Source organism: Numida meleagris, chromosome 4 (genome assembly GCF_002078875.1).
Source record: "Numida meleagris isolate 19003 breed g44 Domestic line chromosome 4, NumMel1.0, whole genome shotgun sequence".
NCBI classification, from domain to species: domain Eukaryota; kingdom Metazoa; phylum Chordata; class Aves; order Galliformes; family Numididae; genus Numida; species Numida meleagris.
The window spans coordinates 40,154,265-40,170,450 of NC_034412.1; the positions used below are offsets into that span (position 1 = coordinate 40,154,265).

The 16,186-nt window shown below is 43.9% G+C and overlaps 2 protein-coding genes across 12 annotated transcripts in view; one reads left to right on the forward strand and one right to left on the reverse strand.

Annotated features, from left to right (window-relative positions):
• LOC110398826 (probable E3 ubiquitin-protein ligase HERC3) overlaps positions 1–12,733 on the forward strand; it is a 46,883-nt gene extending 34,150 nt beyond the window's left edge. The window contains exons 16-25 of the mRNA XM_021396795.1: positions 737–760; positions 848–937; positions 1,741–1,911; positions 2,540–2,683; positions 3,933–4,099; positions 5,180–5,246; positions 6,725–6,807; positions 9,827–10,010; positions 10,539–10,641; positions 11,242–12,733. Coding sequence (XP_021252470.1) covers positions 737–760; positions 848–937; positions 1,741–1,911; positions 2,540–2,683; positions 3,933–4,099; positions 5,180–5,246; positions 6,725–6,807; positions 9,827–10,010; positions 10,539–10,641; positions 11,242–11,450 — 1,242 coding nt within the window. The 3' untranslated portion in view covers positions 11,451–12,733. The remainder of the gene's footprint in view (positions 1–736; positions 761–847; positions 938–1,740; positions 1,912–2,539; positions 2,684–3,932; positions 4,100–5,179; positions 5,247–6,724; positions 6,808–9,826; positions 10,011–10,538; positions 10,642–11,241) is intronic.
• FAM13A (family with sequence similarity 13 member A) overlaps positions 12,920–16,186 on the reverse strand; it is a 115,493-nt gene continuing 112,226 nt past the window's right edge. For all 11 annotated transcript variants that reach the window (XM_021396786.1, XM_021396789.1, XM_021396785.1 and 8 more), the window contains one exon: positions 12,920–15,441. In XM_021396786.1, coding sequence (XP_021252461.1) covers positions 15,315–15,441 — 127 coding nt within the window. In that variant the 3' untranslated portion in view covers positions 12,920–15,314. The remainder of the gene's footprint in view (positions 15,442–16,186) is intronic.

Sequence of the window (16,186 nt, forward strand, 5' to 3'; positions counted from 1 at the left end):
CTTGAGAGATCTGGGTTTTATTCCTGGCCCTTCACCTCTTTTATTCCTCACTTTCCTGTGTGTAAGAAAGGAGATAATGAAACTGAGGGCTGGAAAATGCTGTACAGGATTATTTAATAATAACAAGGAAAGAAAGAAAAAAAAATCCATCTGGGGATGCTGCAACAGTAAAATTGGACTGCAGCAAGTATTACTGTACGTGTTTGTTTGTACCCTCTAAATGTTGTGTGTGCTGTGTTCCCTGTGACCTTCCATCCTACAAATAGTGCTGCTCTGTGCTTGCTTTTATTGAGCAGAACAATAAGATTGTGACTTAGTTTGATGTGACAGTAATGGTTAAAAATGTATCTATGGCTAATTTGAAGAGTAATTTGCGTTGCAGGACTGGTCTTGTGTTGTGGCCTTACATTCTCTTCTGTTGTTTCATGTGTTCTCTGACTTGAGGGTTGTTTTTTTTTTTTGTTCATAAGGTAAGTTTCACCTCTATCAGGCTAATGGGCTTCTGTGCCAGTTAGTCCTCTTAGTAATGGTTAGTATGAAAGTTTTGAATTAGTCTTGTGTGTTTGCTTGAAAAGGAAATTCCCATGCTTTTCTTCAAGAGGAGGAAACTGGCCTGGGGGTCCCAGAGAAGAAAAATTCCCTTTGGGTCACCTTTGAACTAGTCCATCCTAAGAGATGCACAACACAGTCTATAGAGAAAAAGATTTTCATTTATTTTTCTTTTTTTCCTTCACAGAAAGTAAGACCATCTATCATGCAGGTAAGAAAATTGTTTTTCATGACTCTTATTTGAAAAAGTGCTTATAGAAGCTGTAAGTGGGTACCAGTCTGTCTGTCTGTCTTGCAGGATGCTGTGACTCTCTGCTCTTACCCTTTCATCTTCGATGCTCAAGCTAAGACCAAGATGTTACAGACAGATGCAGAACTACAGATGCAGGTAATCATTCTCTCTTCCAGTTTTTCTGCCTTATTTTTTTTTTTCCTGTCTTTTGCATTCACTGGGAGTTGCTTTGTACCTCGTTTTATTGTTTCTGTGGTACAGGAGAGCAGAGTAGCTGGAGAAGTTGTTTGCCCAGGGCAGACACAATGCTTACTTTTTTTTGAAATTCAAGAAGTTTGGTAACATCAGAATTGCCAGATGTGCATGTAGTGGAAGTCTAAACTATATAGAGAAGGAAGCCTTATGTATTTATGAGAGTCCACGGATATAAATGAAGATGAGGTCTCTGTTAGAGGAGCTGTAAGTCTGGAAAAACAGAGAGGCTTTTGGGTTAAGCGGGCACCTTTTTGCAGCTTCTGCTTGGCAGAGGAGCAGTGGTTGTCAGAACTTGAGAGTTGAAATCCGACTTCTGGTTCTGTCTGTAAGCTTGGCCTACACTCACTCAGCAGCAGGAGTCCGATGCTCTTATTTTGCCACTTTCTTCTATGTATTTCCAACTCCCCAAACTGTCAGCAGTGCACTGCTGTGAGGAGGGGATCAGCTTTGTCTCGGCAGAACAGCAGGCTGCCAGAAGTTGTATTGGCCCGAGAGACAATTGGTGATCTCAAAAGGTGTGGGTGTAGGAAATGAGGGTGCAAGTAGGCACCCATGCACAAAGACTTGTATGGAGTGGTCACACAATCCTCATACCCTGAGGAAAAAAACGGAAAGGAAGAAAGGAACATCAGGCATGTAACTGTTTTCCTTCCAGAAGAATGGATCTGAACAGCAGCTGTTTATCATGCCTCTCTTGTTTACAGGTGGCAATAAATGGTGCGAATTTGCAAAATGTCTTCATGCTTCTCACCCTGGAGCCTCTGCTGGCCAGAAGCCCTTTCCTGGTACTTCACGTCCGCAGGAGTAATTTGGTCGGTGATGCTTTAAGAGAGTTGAGTATCCATTCAGACATTGATTTGAAAAAGCCCCTTAAGGTAAGTTTTCCTCAAACCTTCTCATGCTGCTGACACTTCCGTAGCCTTTCTGCCCCTTGCATTACCACTTCACCAGCGTGCTACCATAGCAGTAGTAGACAGGGGTACGTCTCTTCAGTGGGGGAGCTGAATCTTTCTCCTCTCTGACTCCTGGAGCGTTTTGGCAGAAGTCAGTTATAGGAAACCAGTTAGAGGGTTTGCTCTCTTTTCCTGGTGACTCTTCTAGGTGAGGGGCAGGAGGGAAGTAATGTCTGCGATATGATGCAGTCTGTTTTGCCATTCTGTGGGAGCAGAGCACTTAAAGTAGAGTGTCTTTTATCTCTGAGAGGTTGCTGCAAAGTTCAGTAGCTGCTGTCCCGCTGCTTCTGTTGTTGAGGGGGCAGGTGATTAGGATTTGATTGCTATCTAACAGGAGCAACATAAGAAGTTAAAATGTATCTAACTATCAGATTTGCCACTCTGTGCTCCCTTGTCCTTCCCTGCAAACCCAGTGCTTGAAATTGGCTCAAGGATTGTGGTGGGGCGGGGCACGTGGAGCAAATTGCTTTGCATGGCGTCCAGTGGGAAAGGCGTCTGATTCGTTCTGCCTCAGCTCTGCATCCTTGTTACTGACCTCCTTTTTCTGCAGGTCATCTTTGACGGTGAGGAAGCTGTTGATGCTGGAGGGGTGACAAAGGAATTTTTCCTCCTGTTGCTAAAAGAACTCCTCAACCCCATCTATGGCATGTTCACTTACTACCCAGAGTCAAACCTGCTGTGGTTTTCAGACACGGTGAGCCCTTGCCCTCTGTGCACACAGGTTGAAATAATATACTGCTTTAAATGATAACGAAGCTAGTGGCAAACGATGGGAAAGAAAGGATTTTCCTCCTATTTTCCACGCACGATATATTGTGAGCTTTATTTTCAGTCCATGTAAATTAGCATAGGACCATTAACTCTGATTATGCCTGTTAAGGAATTGGCTCTTTATTCTTATTCCACAGTAAAATTCATATTAAGTATCAGATGACAGTTAATAGAATTCTCAAATAGCATGAATGTGATAATCACGTGCTGTTTTACACAGCCAGAGGTTTAGGTCATACTGGCATTAGAATTCAGTGCTTCCGTTGCTGTTCACGTAATTGCAATCAATCCAGTTATTCATGCATCACTATCACCTTCAGGTTCAAAACTTGCTAATGATCTATGTGGGGAAACTCTGAAAAAGCAGGAGCGCTGTAGTGAACACTGGTTGGTTTTGGAAAGATAAGAAGTTCTCTGCCTATCAGGTAGCTGGAGGTGATTGTTTATATCCTTTTTCTTCACCTTCCTAGTTAGGAAATTTCCCAAGTTGGAAAATGATGTAATCAGTGTTACCTTGAGGTACGGTTGCCCTGGTGGGGGGTTCTTTTAATTGATTAATTACGTTTTTTAAGGAAGGAAATGACACGGTGCCTTTTGTAACTTGTAACAGTATCACAGAGCAATTAGTCTTCGTGTTAACGCTGTAAAAATAACAAATCTTTTAACACTTAAGAGTAATGACAACACGATCACTGAAAATATCTGAGTCACGTATTTACAACATTTAGCAAATAGAGGTAATGAGTCTGTGACTGACCTAGCAACATGAGAGTAAATACGTGAGGGAGTAAAGCCCTATGTACCAGCAGCTGCCTGTGTTTGCCTGGGTGGCACTGTGGTTATGCATAAGCTTCTTAACAGAATGGGTGATAGGGAGAGAAGTGCTAACAAGTCTTCTTGCAGTACATAGGTGGCAAACATTGAAGCTTTGTTAATGTCTAAACACAGAGGTTTACAGAAGTAATAGGACTCTGTTTCTGAAGCTTCATTTCTGTGCCACACTCCAGCAAGGCTAGGATCAAGGAATTCACAACCAGGCTGGGACCTGATGCACTCTATTTTTGTCCCAGTTGAGAAAGCAGGGGCTGGCTTCTTCATGCATGGGGTAAGAGTGCAATGCATCGTGCCAGAAACGCTGCATCTCATCAGGATTTCTCTATGTGGTTTTGAAGTGTTTTGTAGAACACAACTGGTTTCACTTGATTGGCATCATATGCGGTCTTGCAATATACAACTTCACAGTGGTAGACCTTCACTTTCCCTTGGCTCTGTACAAAAAGCTCTTGAATGTGAAGCCATGCCTAGAGGATTTGAAGGAGCTGTCCCCTACAGAAGGAAGGTACGAAAAACAAAATTTGCAGCCTGTCTGGGAAGGGAAACCATCCATCTGAGAATGAGAAATGCCAAATTGTAAAAACTGCTCAGCACGTCACCTCCCGGTCCTTCTGAGTGACTAATTATTTTTGGGGCGCTGTGAGACTAGCGGACTACTGTGGTGAATGTCACATAAGACTTCTCTCCCTGGGCTATCTGATCCGTCCGCTCAGCCTATAACCTCTGTACCCACCTTGCTGACCCCAAAAAGCTCGGCATCAGCACAGCCAAAAGACACCAACCACACAGCTTTGAAAACAGGTGGGGGCCTGCCACTCTGTAGCCCAATTACATGCACGATCCCAGATCCTAGCCTCTGCCTTTTTCCTCGAGCCAGGCTTGGGCCTGGCTCTGAACCGACATAACTCTGTCCTGCTCCCATGTCAGAAAAAAGGGAGTTGAACTGGGTGAAGGAATGGCTTTTTCTAAAATATATATTTGGTCTTTTCTACCTAATTGCATGGGAATACTGGTTTTCTTTGACACTGAGAGGTTAATATCCCACTGCGTGACTGCTGTCTTCTGTCTCTTTTGAGTTGCTGTCCAGTTTACCACCACAAAGCTGCAGTTGCATTTTATTAGAATTGAGTAAAATTCCAGGAAGACAGCAAAAGGACTTGGAGTGGTAGGAGAAGAATGTCTTCTATATAATGGAGATAAAGATACAGCTTCTCACCACCTTCTTTTCTTCCTATCCCTCAGACCTTTGTGTGGTCTAGGCATGAATATCTAGCAGCCCTTGAAAACTAGAAATGTAACTCTGTTCTGAGGCCAGGATGACTGGAGGGTATCCGTGTACTGGGTAGACATGGACTACATTGAAAGTTTGGGTGGTCTAGCACCTGTCTTGCTTCTTGCAAAGCATCTCCTCCTCTGAGGCATATTTCTTACCTTTTCAAGTGACTCAGAGGTCCTCTTTCTTGCAGTCCTATTACCCAGACGTATGATGCTTTTTACTTTTGCCAATTTTCTTTTCTATTTAAATGTATGGCATTTTGAATATGTTTTTTTTTTTTTCTTGTTTCTTTCCCTGACTCACATGTAGGAGTCTTCAGCAGCTTTTAGATTATCCTGGGGAAGACATAGAAGAGACATTCTGCTTGAATTTTACAGTAAGATATATTTAACATAAAAGTGCTGATTGTTATAGTACGGTTGAAGCCCATTCATGTGTATTATATGTTTATTCTAAAGTATGCCTGCAGCAAATACCCCATGTTAACGTTGTTAAAATGCTTTGTTGTCAACTCTCTTGTTCTTTTATATGTGGCAATGAAAACTAAGCTAGTAAGCAGGTTAAGTAGAGTGGTTTTCAGAATAGCTGTGTTGTCACTGTGGCGTGTGACACAATGCCAGTGGCTGTCTTCTCGCACAAAAGAGTAAGATCTAGATTCCTAAATCCTCCTTGAAAACGGGGGCTTTGGCATCGCTGAGTCAATGCTGGAAATGCTAGCACAATTTAGAGTTTTCCTTGCTGTCATAATCATATTTTTTTAATTTAAAATGTATATTGAATGTACATGGTCAGACTGCTTAGAAACAAATATTTTCTAGGAGACCGAGGTAGTCTTTCCTGTGCTTCTAGAGTAATACATATTTTTTTCTTTTCTAGCTAGTAACCTAGAGACAATAATTTCTATTACACAGTGGAGGTTCCCTAGAATTAAGAGTTAGATCTTCATGTACATTAAGATGTCAGGTAGGACTTTGCTCATGCGCAAACATATCAATACTCATGAAGAAACACAGCATCATTGTTCTCCAGTGGTGGTTTCCTGTGCTACTCTCAGGCAGGTTAAGAGCTTCCACGTTTCAGTGCTTGCTTTGACGTCCTGATGCTCTAACGGACTGTGAGTGGTAGATTCTTCTTGAGCATGGTTGAGATTCTTGGCTGTCTGTTCAGGTCCAGCCTAGGGCAAGAACAAGGTAGCAGGAAGCTCTGCTACACAGTCAAGCTGGGAGAGTGTTGTTTACTCCTTGTTTCACAAATGAGAACACAAAGTTTCTTAAATCAAATTTGTCTCTTGCCTAAGTCAGACCTGGGTCTGACTTTTTCTCAGGGAGGTCAGAGCTGCAATTCAGGATGAAGTAATGCAGCCATAATTACGGTAGTTTTGTATGTAGCAAGTGTGTTTGTCCTGATGCCACTGTAGGCCAAGCAAGAGCAGCAATTTGTCCGTGGTCATGCTGTCTTGCAGTGAGAGCAAATGAATTAATCTACTGGTCTTCCATTATTATGATATTAATATTAATAATAATGAAGTAATCTTGTTTATTGCCAAAGCATGTGGGTTAAATGTACTTTTTATAGTTAGCAATCTCCTGTTTTTTAAGAGGAAGCTGACCTAAAAGAAAAACTTTTTTCCATTCTGAACTTGCTTTTAGGCTTAACAGCAGTTCTACAGCAAATGGTAGAAAGTGGTGAAACAGGCATGATGTTTATGGCGTGGAAAAAGTGTTCTGCATATACGCTCTTCTCTGTCCTTCTTCAAATACCAGTCATTGCCTGTGAAAGAGAACCCTGTATCTTTCTGCAGGCATATGGCCCGAGGAGTACTTTTACTAAAATTAGCGTTGTGATTTTATGTAGATCTGCAGGGAGAGCTACGGGGTGACAGAGCACAAGAACCTGATTGAAGACGGAGACAAAATTCAGGTGCAGAAGGACAATAGGTAAGCGGGGTAATCTGTGGGGATGGGCTCACACCTGTGGTGACGTCAGGAGCAGTGCCACAGAAAATTTGACTGAGGTGAAATGTGCGGGAGAATTAGAATCATAGAATCATAGAATCATAGAATTAGCTAGGTTGGAAAAGACCTACAAGATCACCTAGTCCAACCATCCACCTACCACCAATAACCCCACTAAACCAGGTCTCCCAACGCTGTATCTAAACGTTTCTTGAACATCTCCAGGGACGGTGACTCCACCACCTCCCTGGGCAGCCCGTTCCAGCACCTGACCACTCTTTCAGAAAAGTAGTATTTCCTAACATCCAGCCTAAATCTCCCCTGGCGCAACTTGAAGCCATTCAAGAAGTCACTGGGAACTCATTTGTGAACAAATTCTAGGACCAGTTGTTTGAAAAGTCATTGGATGCTAGTGACATTTAGATACAAAATGAGGTTTGCATCCTCCGCCAATGTTTGAGAAGTCTCCCACAGCTTTTTGGATGGGTATCTTCTCTATAGGAGATATTAATGTAGACCGCTCTCAGATCTTTCTCGTGGTAAATAGGGATTGCAACATGATTTTGGCCCTTGAAGGTTAATCCCCATGAATGGTGTAGAGACAGGAGCTGTGCCTGAAAAAAGTAAAACTGAGACTGGCAAACTTGTTTCCTGCTCCAGAATTAATAGTATGAACATTTCCCTTGTGTATGGCTGATAAGAGGACCACCATCCCTGATTAGAGCCATAAGGCCCAGCTGCGTATGAACAAATTGCTTCGCGTTTGGCTGAAACCTTGAGAGTTACTGCAAGTACTGCTACCATTTTCCCCCTTCGTTTTTCTCCCAGCTGCTAAACTATTTTCTTCTTATAATCCTGTAATTGGATTTCTACAGATGCCTTTATTACTTGAAACAGCGTTCAAATTCTTTCTCTGCTGGCAAAACAGTGTGATCCAGTGATTAGTCAGCAGGATGGTTAGGGGCTTGTGCTAGGACTGCTGAAGACCCTACTGGCAAGTCTAGAGATTAAGTCATTTCCTATTAATCTGATTATTTAAAATGGTTTTGATTGTGTCTAAAACCATTGCTGTAACTAAAGCTTTGTCTGTATTAACTTCTTAACTACTTTACTGCAGTTTTACAGCTAGGTAGCTGTCTCCATACAAAACTCAGGTAGAGATGGAGCTGTGTAAATCTGTTTCCCTGTAAAGAGAAGATGGGCGGGAAGATGAGTATGGGAGAGTTTGAGACAATGAAGATGAAAATGCCAGTGATAGTCTTTAGGTTTTTTTTGTGTAGGCGTGTACGTTCAAAAGTAAAGTGGGCTTTTCACTACTGCGTGCTGTATTGGCCTAGGGGGAGGATCAGAGGTTTTAGCTCAGAGCAGATGTTTGGGAAGAACATCCAGGTTAACTCCTTCAGCTGCTTGTTTAGTCACGAAAGATGCTGAGAGGAGCAAACCCTTGGAGAGAAAGGCTGGTCTGTGGTTGCCCCAGCTTTGATGCATTCCGGAAAGCAATGCTTTGTCTTGACCAGAGTTCTGAACTCAAGCTAACCTCTAAATCTGAGTCTAGACGTGGCTGTCAATTCATCCACCTTACGGTGCTTAATGACTTCCTCCGTTGCTATGTTTAGAGGTCACGGACCAAACTGCTGCCCTGCTGGCCTCAGAAGTGTGTTGTGTTCACGTCTTTTCATGTCTTCCTTTTTGAGGAAGGTTCACTGATAACTGATAAATTCTCAGGATTTCTTTGACTCAACAAGAGCGAGTAGGAAACGCTTTGCTTTTTCCCCTTCTCTTTCAAAGTTCATCTTGGGTATCACAGCATAAAATGTTTTTGGTAAATGGTTTGTGACTGTAACCGCTGAGGAGGTATTAAGCAACAGTTAAGTGCTTAATCAGCTTGGATTTCCCTAATGCTCAGGTGACCATCGGCAAAATGACAGTAAAACAAATGCACTGGAAAATAAATCCTCCCTTGCTGTGTAATTTATTTTTCCAGGTTTTCGTATTTGACAGTCTGCTTCATTATTTTCTTTTTTGAATTTCTTACCCATCTGCTGCTGGTTTTACATACACACGCACTGAGAATTCCTCCACCAGCAGGTTGCAGTGCCTCTTCCAGATGTGGCCTTCTCTGCTAACAGTTGAGATAGTGGACTCTGCTCCATTCCTTGGTCTGCTCCTGAGTTTAAATGTGAGCTGTTCTTAAATGCCAGGCAGAAACAGCTGCTCCACCCATAGACACTGGTTTAATGTTCCAGTTTGCCACGTTGTCATCAGGCGCTATCATCAGGAAATATTGCAAGTCATTGCAAAAGTAGAATTCTAGGGTTGAACTCAGATCCTGGTGCTTTACAACGAGAAAAGAGAAAATAGAATAAAGATGCTTAACTTCCTAACAAAATCTAGAGACAGGTTGGCCAGGGCCTGCCACAAGTATTTTGCCAGTGACTGCAGAATTTTTTATTTTAGTGCTGTTACTGGGGAACCTTTGAAGCAAAATAGGGTTGTCATTCTGAGGGAAGTCATTCTCCTCACTGTGTACTCCAGAAGCACAAATTCTACTTTTATTTAACCGGAGTGTGAAGGCTGATTAAGAGATTCCTAAGTTTATTTTATTGCTCTGCAGTAAATGAAGTAATTTGAGGAGGAAGTTAATGGACCTTGTAGTTTCAGATGAAGACTTTTTAGAACAGGATTTCCTCAGTCTGGATTAATTAGGGACTGAGTCTGGAGCAGCTGCTTCTGCAGAATCGCAGTTTGCCTGGCGAGGTCTCGGGGAGGCTCCCAGTTCTGGAAGCGATAGCCTCTGGCAGAGGTTAAGCAGACACTTGGTGCTGCCTGCTGCCTTAATTCTTTGCTGCCATGATTGAGCTCAGTGTGAGGAGGGTGGTGGGACAAACCTGTTGAACGCTAATTTTTGTAAGACACATGACAGGCAAAAACAGGAAAACTAGTAGTGCTGCTGCTCGGGCATTTAAGTAAAAGTGCTTTTCTCTGTCTCTCAATGTCCTAGGGAAAAATTTGTTGAAGCCTATGTAAATTACATCTTCAACTGCTCCATCCATGAGTGGTACACAGCTTTCTCCACTGGCTTCCTGAAAGTGTGTGGTGGGAAAGTCCTGGAGCTCTTTCAGCCCACAGAGCTCAGGGCCATGATAGTTGGAAACAGCAACTACAACTGGGAGGAGCTGGAAGAGGTAAAGCTTCCCTTGTCTCAGTTTTCGCCTTTTTAACAAGCACCAGGAGGGTGAGCAGAGTGGGACGTGAGGTGTGGTGAGCCACAGTGTCCTTTTTTATGTGTCTTGTTCATCTTGCTGTCATTCACGTGAAATGTCTTACTGTCCTGTTACTAAATACAGCTCAAGGAGGAAACTGGGGATGAGAAAGAACAGGGGGAGAAGGACTTTGGTCTGGGTTTTTAAGTATGAAGGCCAAGACTGTAGGAAGGAGACAAAACTTAGAGTAAAACTCACTCCAGTGAGTAAAACTCACTCCAGGGCAAAAAAAGCCACCAAAAACACAGCCAGAGGGTTCAGAGGTTGTTGGGAAAAAGCTTCGCTGTATCTTTGAGCCGTACTATTGCTCATGACTCTTCCCATGCTCCATTTCTGAACTGCCAGATAGCAATCTGATATCAGACAACAGAAGAGATCAGGTCTGGTTTCTGCTTAGATTTTGCTTTCTAGTGCTAGATGCAATGACATGACTCCTTGCTTTCCTCATAGAGCGCTGTCTATAAGGGAGACTACACTGCGACGCACCCAACTGTGAGAATGTTTTGGGAAACCTTTCATGCATTTCCCTTGGAAAAGAAGAAGAAATTTCTCTGTAAGTATTTTGCAGTGGTGTAGGCTGTCTGCTGAAATAAAATAATTGGGTGGGAGTGTGAAGAGCTCCAGGGTTGTAGCATATGGCATTAACAGTTAGAGAGTGACCCAGCATGCACGGCTAGCTCCTCAGTTACACGTTAATCAGATATTTTGCTTTCTCCCCCTGTTTTTCCCACCCCCCTCCACCTCAAAACCACTGTATTTGTGTCTTTAAAGTGTGTGGTATCACAGGGTGATGCCTGCAGTGGGAGTACAGTTTCCATCTATTGTGTTGCTAGGTGGCAGTTCATGGCAGCCTCCAGTGCCTTTTGGTAATCTGGTTGCTGCTTCTGCAGGCGTTGCAGCAGTCATATTAGGGGCAATTTTGGGATGATAACCAAGTGGAGAAGCTGACATATAATGTACAGGAAAATGAGACCGCATGTTGGTGTGAGAAGGTGTTGTTTATCACCTCTCCTGATGGCAGTCTCCATGCAGTAGGGGAGTGGTGTGCTGAGAGGAAAATGCCCTCAAGAAATGCATATGTGCATGCAATAGATGACCTACAGAGGTCCTGTCCAGCCTCCAAGTGACCAGCCTGCCTTCTCTCTGCTTCCAGTGTTCCTGACGGGCAGTGACCGCATCCCCATCTACGGCATGTCGAGCCTTCGCATCGTCATCCAGTCCACCGCCAACGGGGAGCAGTACCTGCCTGTGGCGCACACCTGCTACAACCTCCTGGACCTGCCCAAGTACAGCAGCAAGGAGATCCTCAGCGCCCGGCTGGTGCAAGCCATTGATCACTATGAGGGCTTTAGCTTAGCTTGACCGGTGTGGGAGAGGCACAGACACATGGGTACACAGTGGGCTTGGGTTTATTTTTGTAAGGGAAGGGATCAGAGCATTTTTTGGGGGGAAAATAATTAATAATAATAGATTGGGACAATGCAGTCTCAACCTGATGCTGCCAGTATTTTGTGAGGCTTTAGCAGGAAGGGACTATTGCTTTGAATTTTGTGATCTACTGAACACAAACAGGTGAGTGAGCTTTTCCGTTGTTTCCTCTCCATATTGACAGCAGTGCCCTAACAGCAACTCCTTGTAGTTTGCTTTTATCGCCCCTACACACACACACGCTGACTTCCTGTTTTAGATCAGTTTATGTATTTGGTGTTCCCTGCACTTAGGCTATGGTGGAAATTCAGGATGAAATAACGATCTCCTTTTAAACAAGCTGTGATTCCTCCCACCCTTTTATTCCCTCCTTTTTTAAATGCAAGCTGGTTCTTGCTTACTTTGAGTGAACGTCTCCCCTCTGCCCTTTGGTCCTTGGCAGATGATACTGGGCTAAGGTGTCACTTGTTATCCCAAGGTCAGTTATGGTACGTGCTCTGTCTTTTTGCACCAGTGTATCGTATGGAGAATGCTTTGCTTGGAGGGTTGGCTTGTTATTCCTCTTTTGTCTCAAACTTTGTTCCCAAGCAACATCTTCTTAAAGGATCATCAGATTCCTGTGTGTTAAGGCTTGTGGATGGACAAACCATACTGTTAATGGGTTTCTTGGACTGTGTGTCTCTTGTGTTGTTTTTCTGTGTTGGTGTGTTCCCATGTTAGGCAGGTGGGCAGAGCCAAGTCCTGTTTTTCCATTCCAACAGATGTGTTCTTCATGACAAGGAGAGGTGGCAGTGGTTACTTTATGGTTGGATTGGAGCTTGTGGCATCTGTTTTGTTTGGTGTGTGCTTGGGGGAAGGCTAAAAGACAATCTGTTAGGAATCACAGTGGTAACGTACAGTAAAAGTTGAGTAGGCAAAGTGTAAACTGCATCCTGTAAGGCTGGAGTGCCCCCATCCCATTAATGATAAGTAAATGACTCCCCCATTTTTAAGGTATTGGTGTAAATCTCATTTGAAGCCTAAGGTGGTTTTAAAACCGATTTGTTATAAGGACATGCTCTTTATGCACCACGTTCAATATATAGTATTGAACGTCGCACCTTGTAACAAAAGGTTGTAGGTTTTGTCTTGGTTTATTGAAAGAGAAATGGAGGAGTGGAGTGCGTTACTGTAATGCAGCACTGAAGAAAAATAAAGAAGTATATGACATGCTGGTACTTGGTATGTGTTCTTGGAGGGAGGGGAGGAGGGAGGAAGGAAGGAAAGGACCCCTGTGCAGCTCTACCTCAACCTGGAATTCCAAAGCTAAGCTGAGTATCCAGATACTTCCCTTTCTGCCGCAGGTGGTGGTTTTGGTTTTTGCCGCAGGTTAAAGGACATCACAAAAACAGAGAGGAAAGGGCTAGGCGTGTCTTTGTTCTTTTTTAATTTACAATTTTCTTTAACAGATTCTGTTACTTTTAGCTTTCGAAGTTCAAAAATAGAAACTCTCTAAAGTGCATAACTGTACTTACATTTCATATAAACTATCTGAAGTTCTAGCAATATACCATGTAAACAGCGGCAACTAAGCATCAGAAAATGCTACAATCTCATCAGTTCAAACAATACAATGGACTGTTCCCTACGTCTCATTTATCAAGATTTGTCAGGGGCAAAACTCAGCAAACATAATTTATCAGTACACAGTGCAAACAGGCTTTTAAAAATAATCAGAAAAAAGCTATACTCCTGGGAAGCGTTGGCCCACCAGAACATGAACGATGAGGAAGAAGGGGCAGAAACTCCACCAAGCTTCCCTGCCGGTCAGTCACCTTCAAATGCAGTTTCTAAGCCCGTCTCTGACACTCAGCAGCTCAGACTGGCAGAGGCAGAGCCCCACACGTCCCTCATGATGGATACTCAGGGCCTCCAGGAAGCCACACCCCACTTCAGCGTAGGAGCCCTTGGAAACTGGGAATTCAGCCTTCACCGCTTTTCTGTAGGAGCGGGCAATTCTGCTGCCAGTAGAAAACAGCCCCGAGCTCTCCAGAGCTCTCCGTAACGGAAGCACATCAGCGTCTTAGGAGGCAGACTGCCAATGTGGAGCCCTGGGGGAAGGCCGCCTCCCGAGTAGTCAGGGGGTGCCAAAGAGACCTGCCCTCAGCACCAGCTTTGGCAAGAACGAGCGCAGCCAGACAGCACGTTGAGGAGGGTAAGTTTACACAGCGCACCTGCTTATGGGCCCTCCTGCCCACAGAGAGAAGTGAGAGGCTCTCCTGTGGGTCCTGCTCCTGCATGAAGCCTGGCTGTGACGAGGTGCGCTGCACTCGTCTTCAGCCGTTTGGCTCCTGCACTCAGCTCCCCAGGGGGCTGAGATAAAAGACAGCATCTCCTTGTGACACCAGGGCCAAGCCCCATTACCGGGAGCATCTTAACCCAGGTCCAGGGGAAGGGTTGCAGGGCAGTGACTGCCTGCATGCGCTCCTGGAGCGCACAGGGCTGGAGAACTGCCAGCTGCTCGCTGTGTTTCTGAACTTGCTGCCTTTCACTCCTTCAGGCAGTGATTGTCCGATGCAAAAACTGGAATCCAGTGTCCCAGGACCTACTTTTCAGATTTGATAATGCTTAACTGCCCAATCTTGCACCTGAGACACACGTGCAGCACGTGGCTCCAGGCTTTTAATTCCCTGCAGTATCCTCCGCCCCAGTATACTAACCACACCCAACAAAGCCAGGGGGAAGAAAAGAACATCCTCTGTTGCCACTAAGTATCACTGCTCCAGCCCACATTGTCAGGTGGCCTACAGGAAAGAACAACACTTAGGCTAATGGGTGTGCAGGCATCCATGTGGACGTTCACGTTAGGCTCTATCTTACATCCATTATCAGAAGCACATGGGCTAACGGGGTGGGTCTTCCAGATGCTTGACAGCTGACACTTAACTGAGCAGCTACCAAACTCCCAAGGGATTCTAACTTAAAGCTGATAAAACCTCTTCCCAGTTGCCCAAACGTGGTCATAATCTTACAGCATTGCCTTCCGAAGGGAACAAGTAGGCATGAACCTTGCTCCACAGCTCTTTTTCTTTGCTATCCCAAACAGATGGAGGTACTTTCTTCTTCTTAATTGAATTGGCAGTCAAAAAAGAAAAGTGGGAAGAAAACCCAACTCAATCCTGTGCAAAACTGTAACTCAAACCAGTTCTGGGCTATGACCAGGATACTCTTCCAGCATTTTATAAAGCAACAGAAGATCCTCAACTCCAAACAGTCTGGTCAAAAGCCTGAGCAAATCTTTACTGTAGCTACAAGAGAACAATCTTGGTGCTATCTGACCTGTGCCATCACATGAGATCGGGTCAGGACACAAGGCTGGTAAGATAAAGTGGAAGCTATTTGATGATTGAATCACTATTCATGCTACTTTGCCTCTTGCTATGATATCCTGGAGGAAAAAAAAAGAAAGAAAGAAAGAATAGCATGGCTGGCTTTCATATTCTACAGGAATACCTATTACAGGGTCTGTAAGCAGATCAAAACAGAAGGAACCCTTCAGTGCAGTCACTGAGGACAGCATCATGTCTCCTACACTGGCAAACTCCATTTTGGGCATCAGGCCTGGAGAGAGTGGACAACAGCAAGTGTAGAGAGTGAAGGAAAGCCACCCTTTCTCCCCGTCCTGCCTCTGGTAATGGCCCTTCAGTTCCCAGGGAGCTCCTCAGCCCTCCCCAGCCAGGCTTTCGATGCATCTACTTCACGCACTTGTCCGCTTAGTGCTCTCTCTTCTTAGTGTATCAGTAAAACCAATCTCTTCCTTTACATGATCCTTGAGCTAATATCTCTCTTACTGATCAGGACCTCCAGCAGCCTCAGCTTGGCCTTAATCTGCTTGTATTCATTGTATTCTTCAGCCATAGGAGTACGGTCTTCTTTTTGCACATTCCTAGTGAGAGTAAAAGGAGTCATGAAGATTTCTGTACCAGTAGATCTTCTCTCAGTAGCCTTCCTCTACCCCCAGGCTTCAGACCAACAGAAGAGCTCCCCTCTTCTATTACGCAGTAGAGAATAACACCAAATAACTTTTACACTTAGAGAGAAAAAGAGAAGGGCAAGCAAATCATCTAATGAAGCAGATACTACATATTGAGGCTTAACAGAATCCCATGGTTCCAAATACAAAAACTTATTGGAAACTCCACTGAAATTGTCATCCTCTGGATGACAGCTGGGAAAAAAAAAAAACAAAACACCCAGGCAACCAAAAAAAACCAACCCAACAAACCCATGAAATCAAGCAGAAGAACCCTTTCCTTCAAAAGGAATAAGATACTTAATCTCAGCATAAGTGAGATTCCAGCTCTCTGTGATTTCATAAAAACATTTAAGGTTTATGGTTAGTGACAAGAAGCTAATTTCAGGAGTAGAAATACATTACAGCATTTTGTCAGCTCATTTATGAGGAACGTTTTCTGATTTTTACATACCCAGCTATGCTAAAGCAAAAATACTTGTTAAGCTAGCATCCAAATACCTCATAGACATGCAAGATCAGGAGAGAGAAATATACAATGTCACTGGGGACAAAGACCAATTATTCTATCACTGAGGAAATGTTCCATCCTTCTTATTAATTGTGCTAGATGCAGCTGGATTTTCAGCACTTATGCCGCTTTTCAAAGTTACAGTCC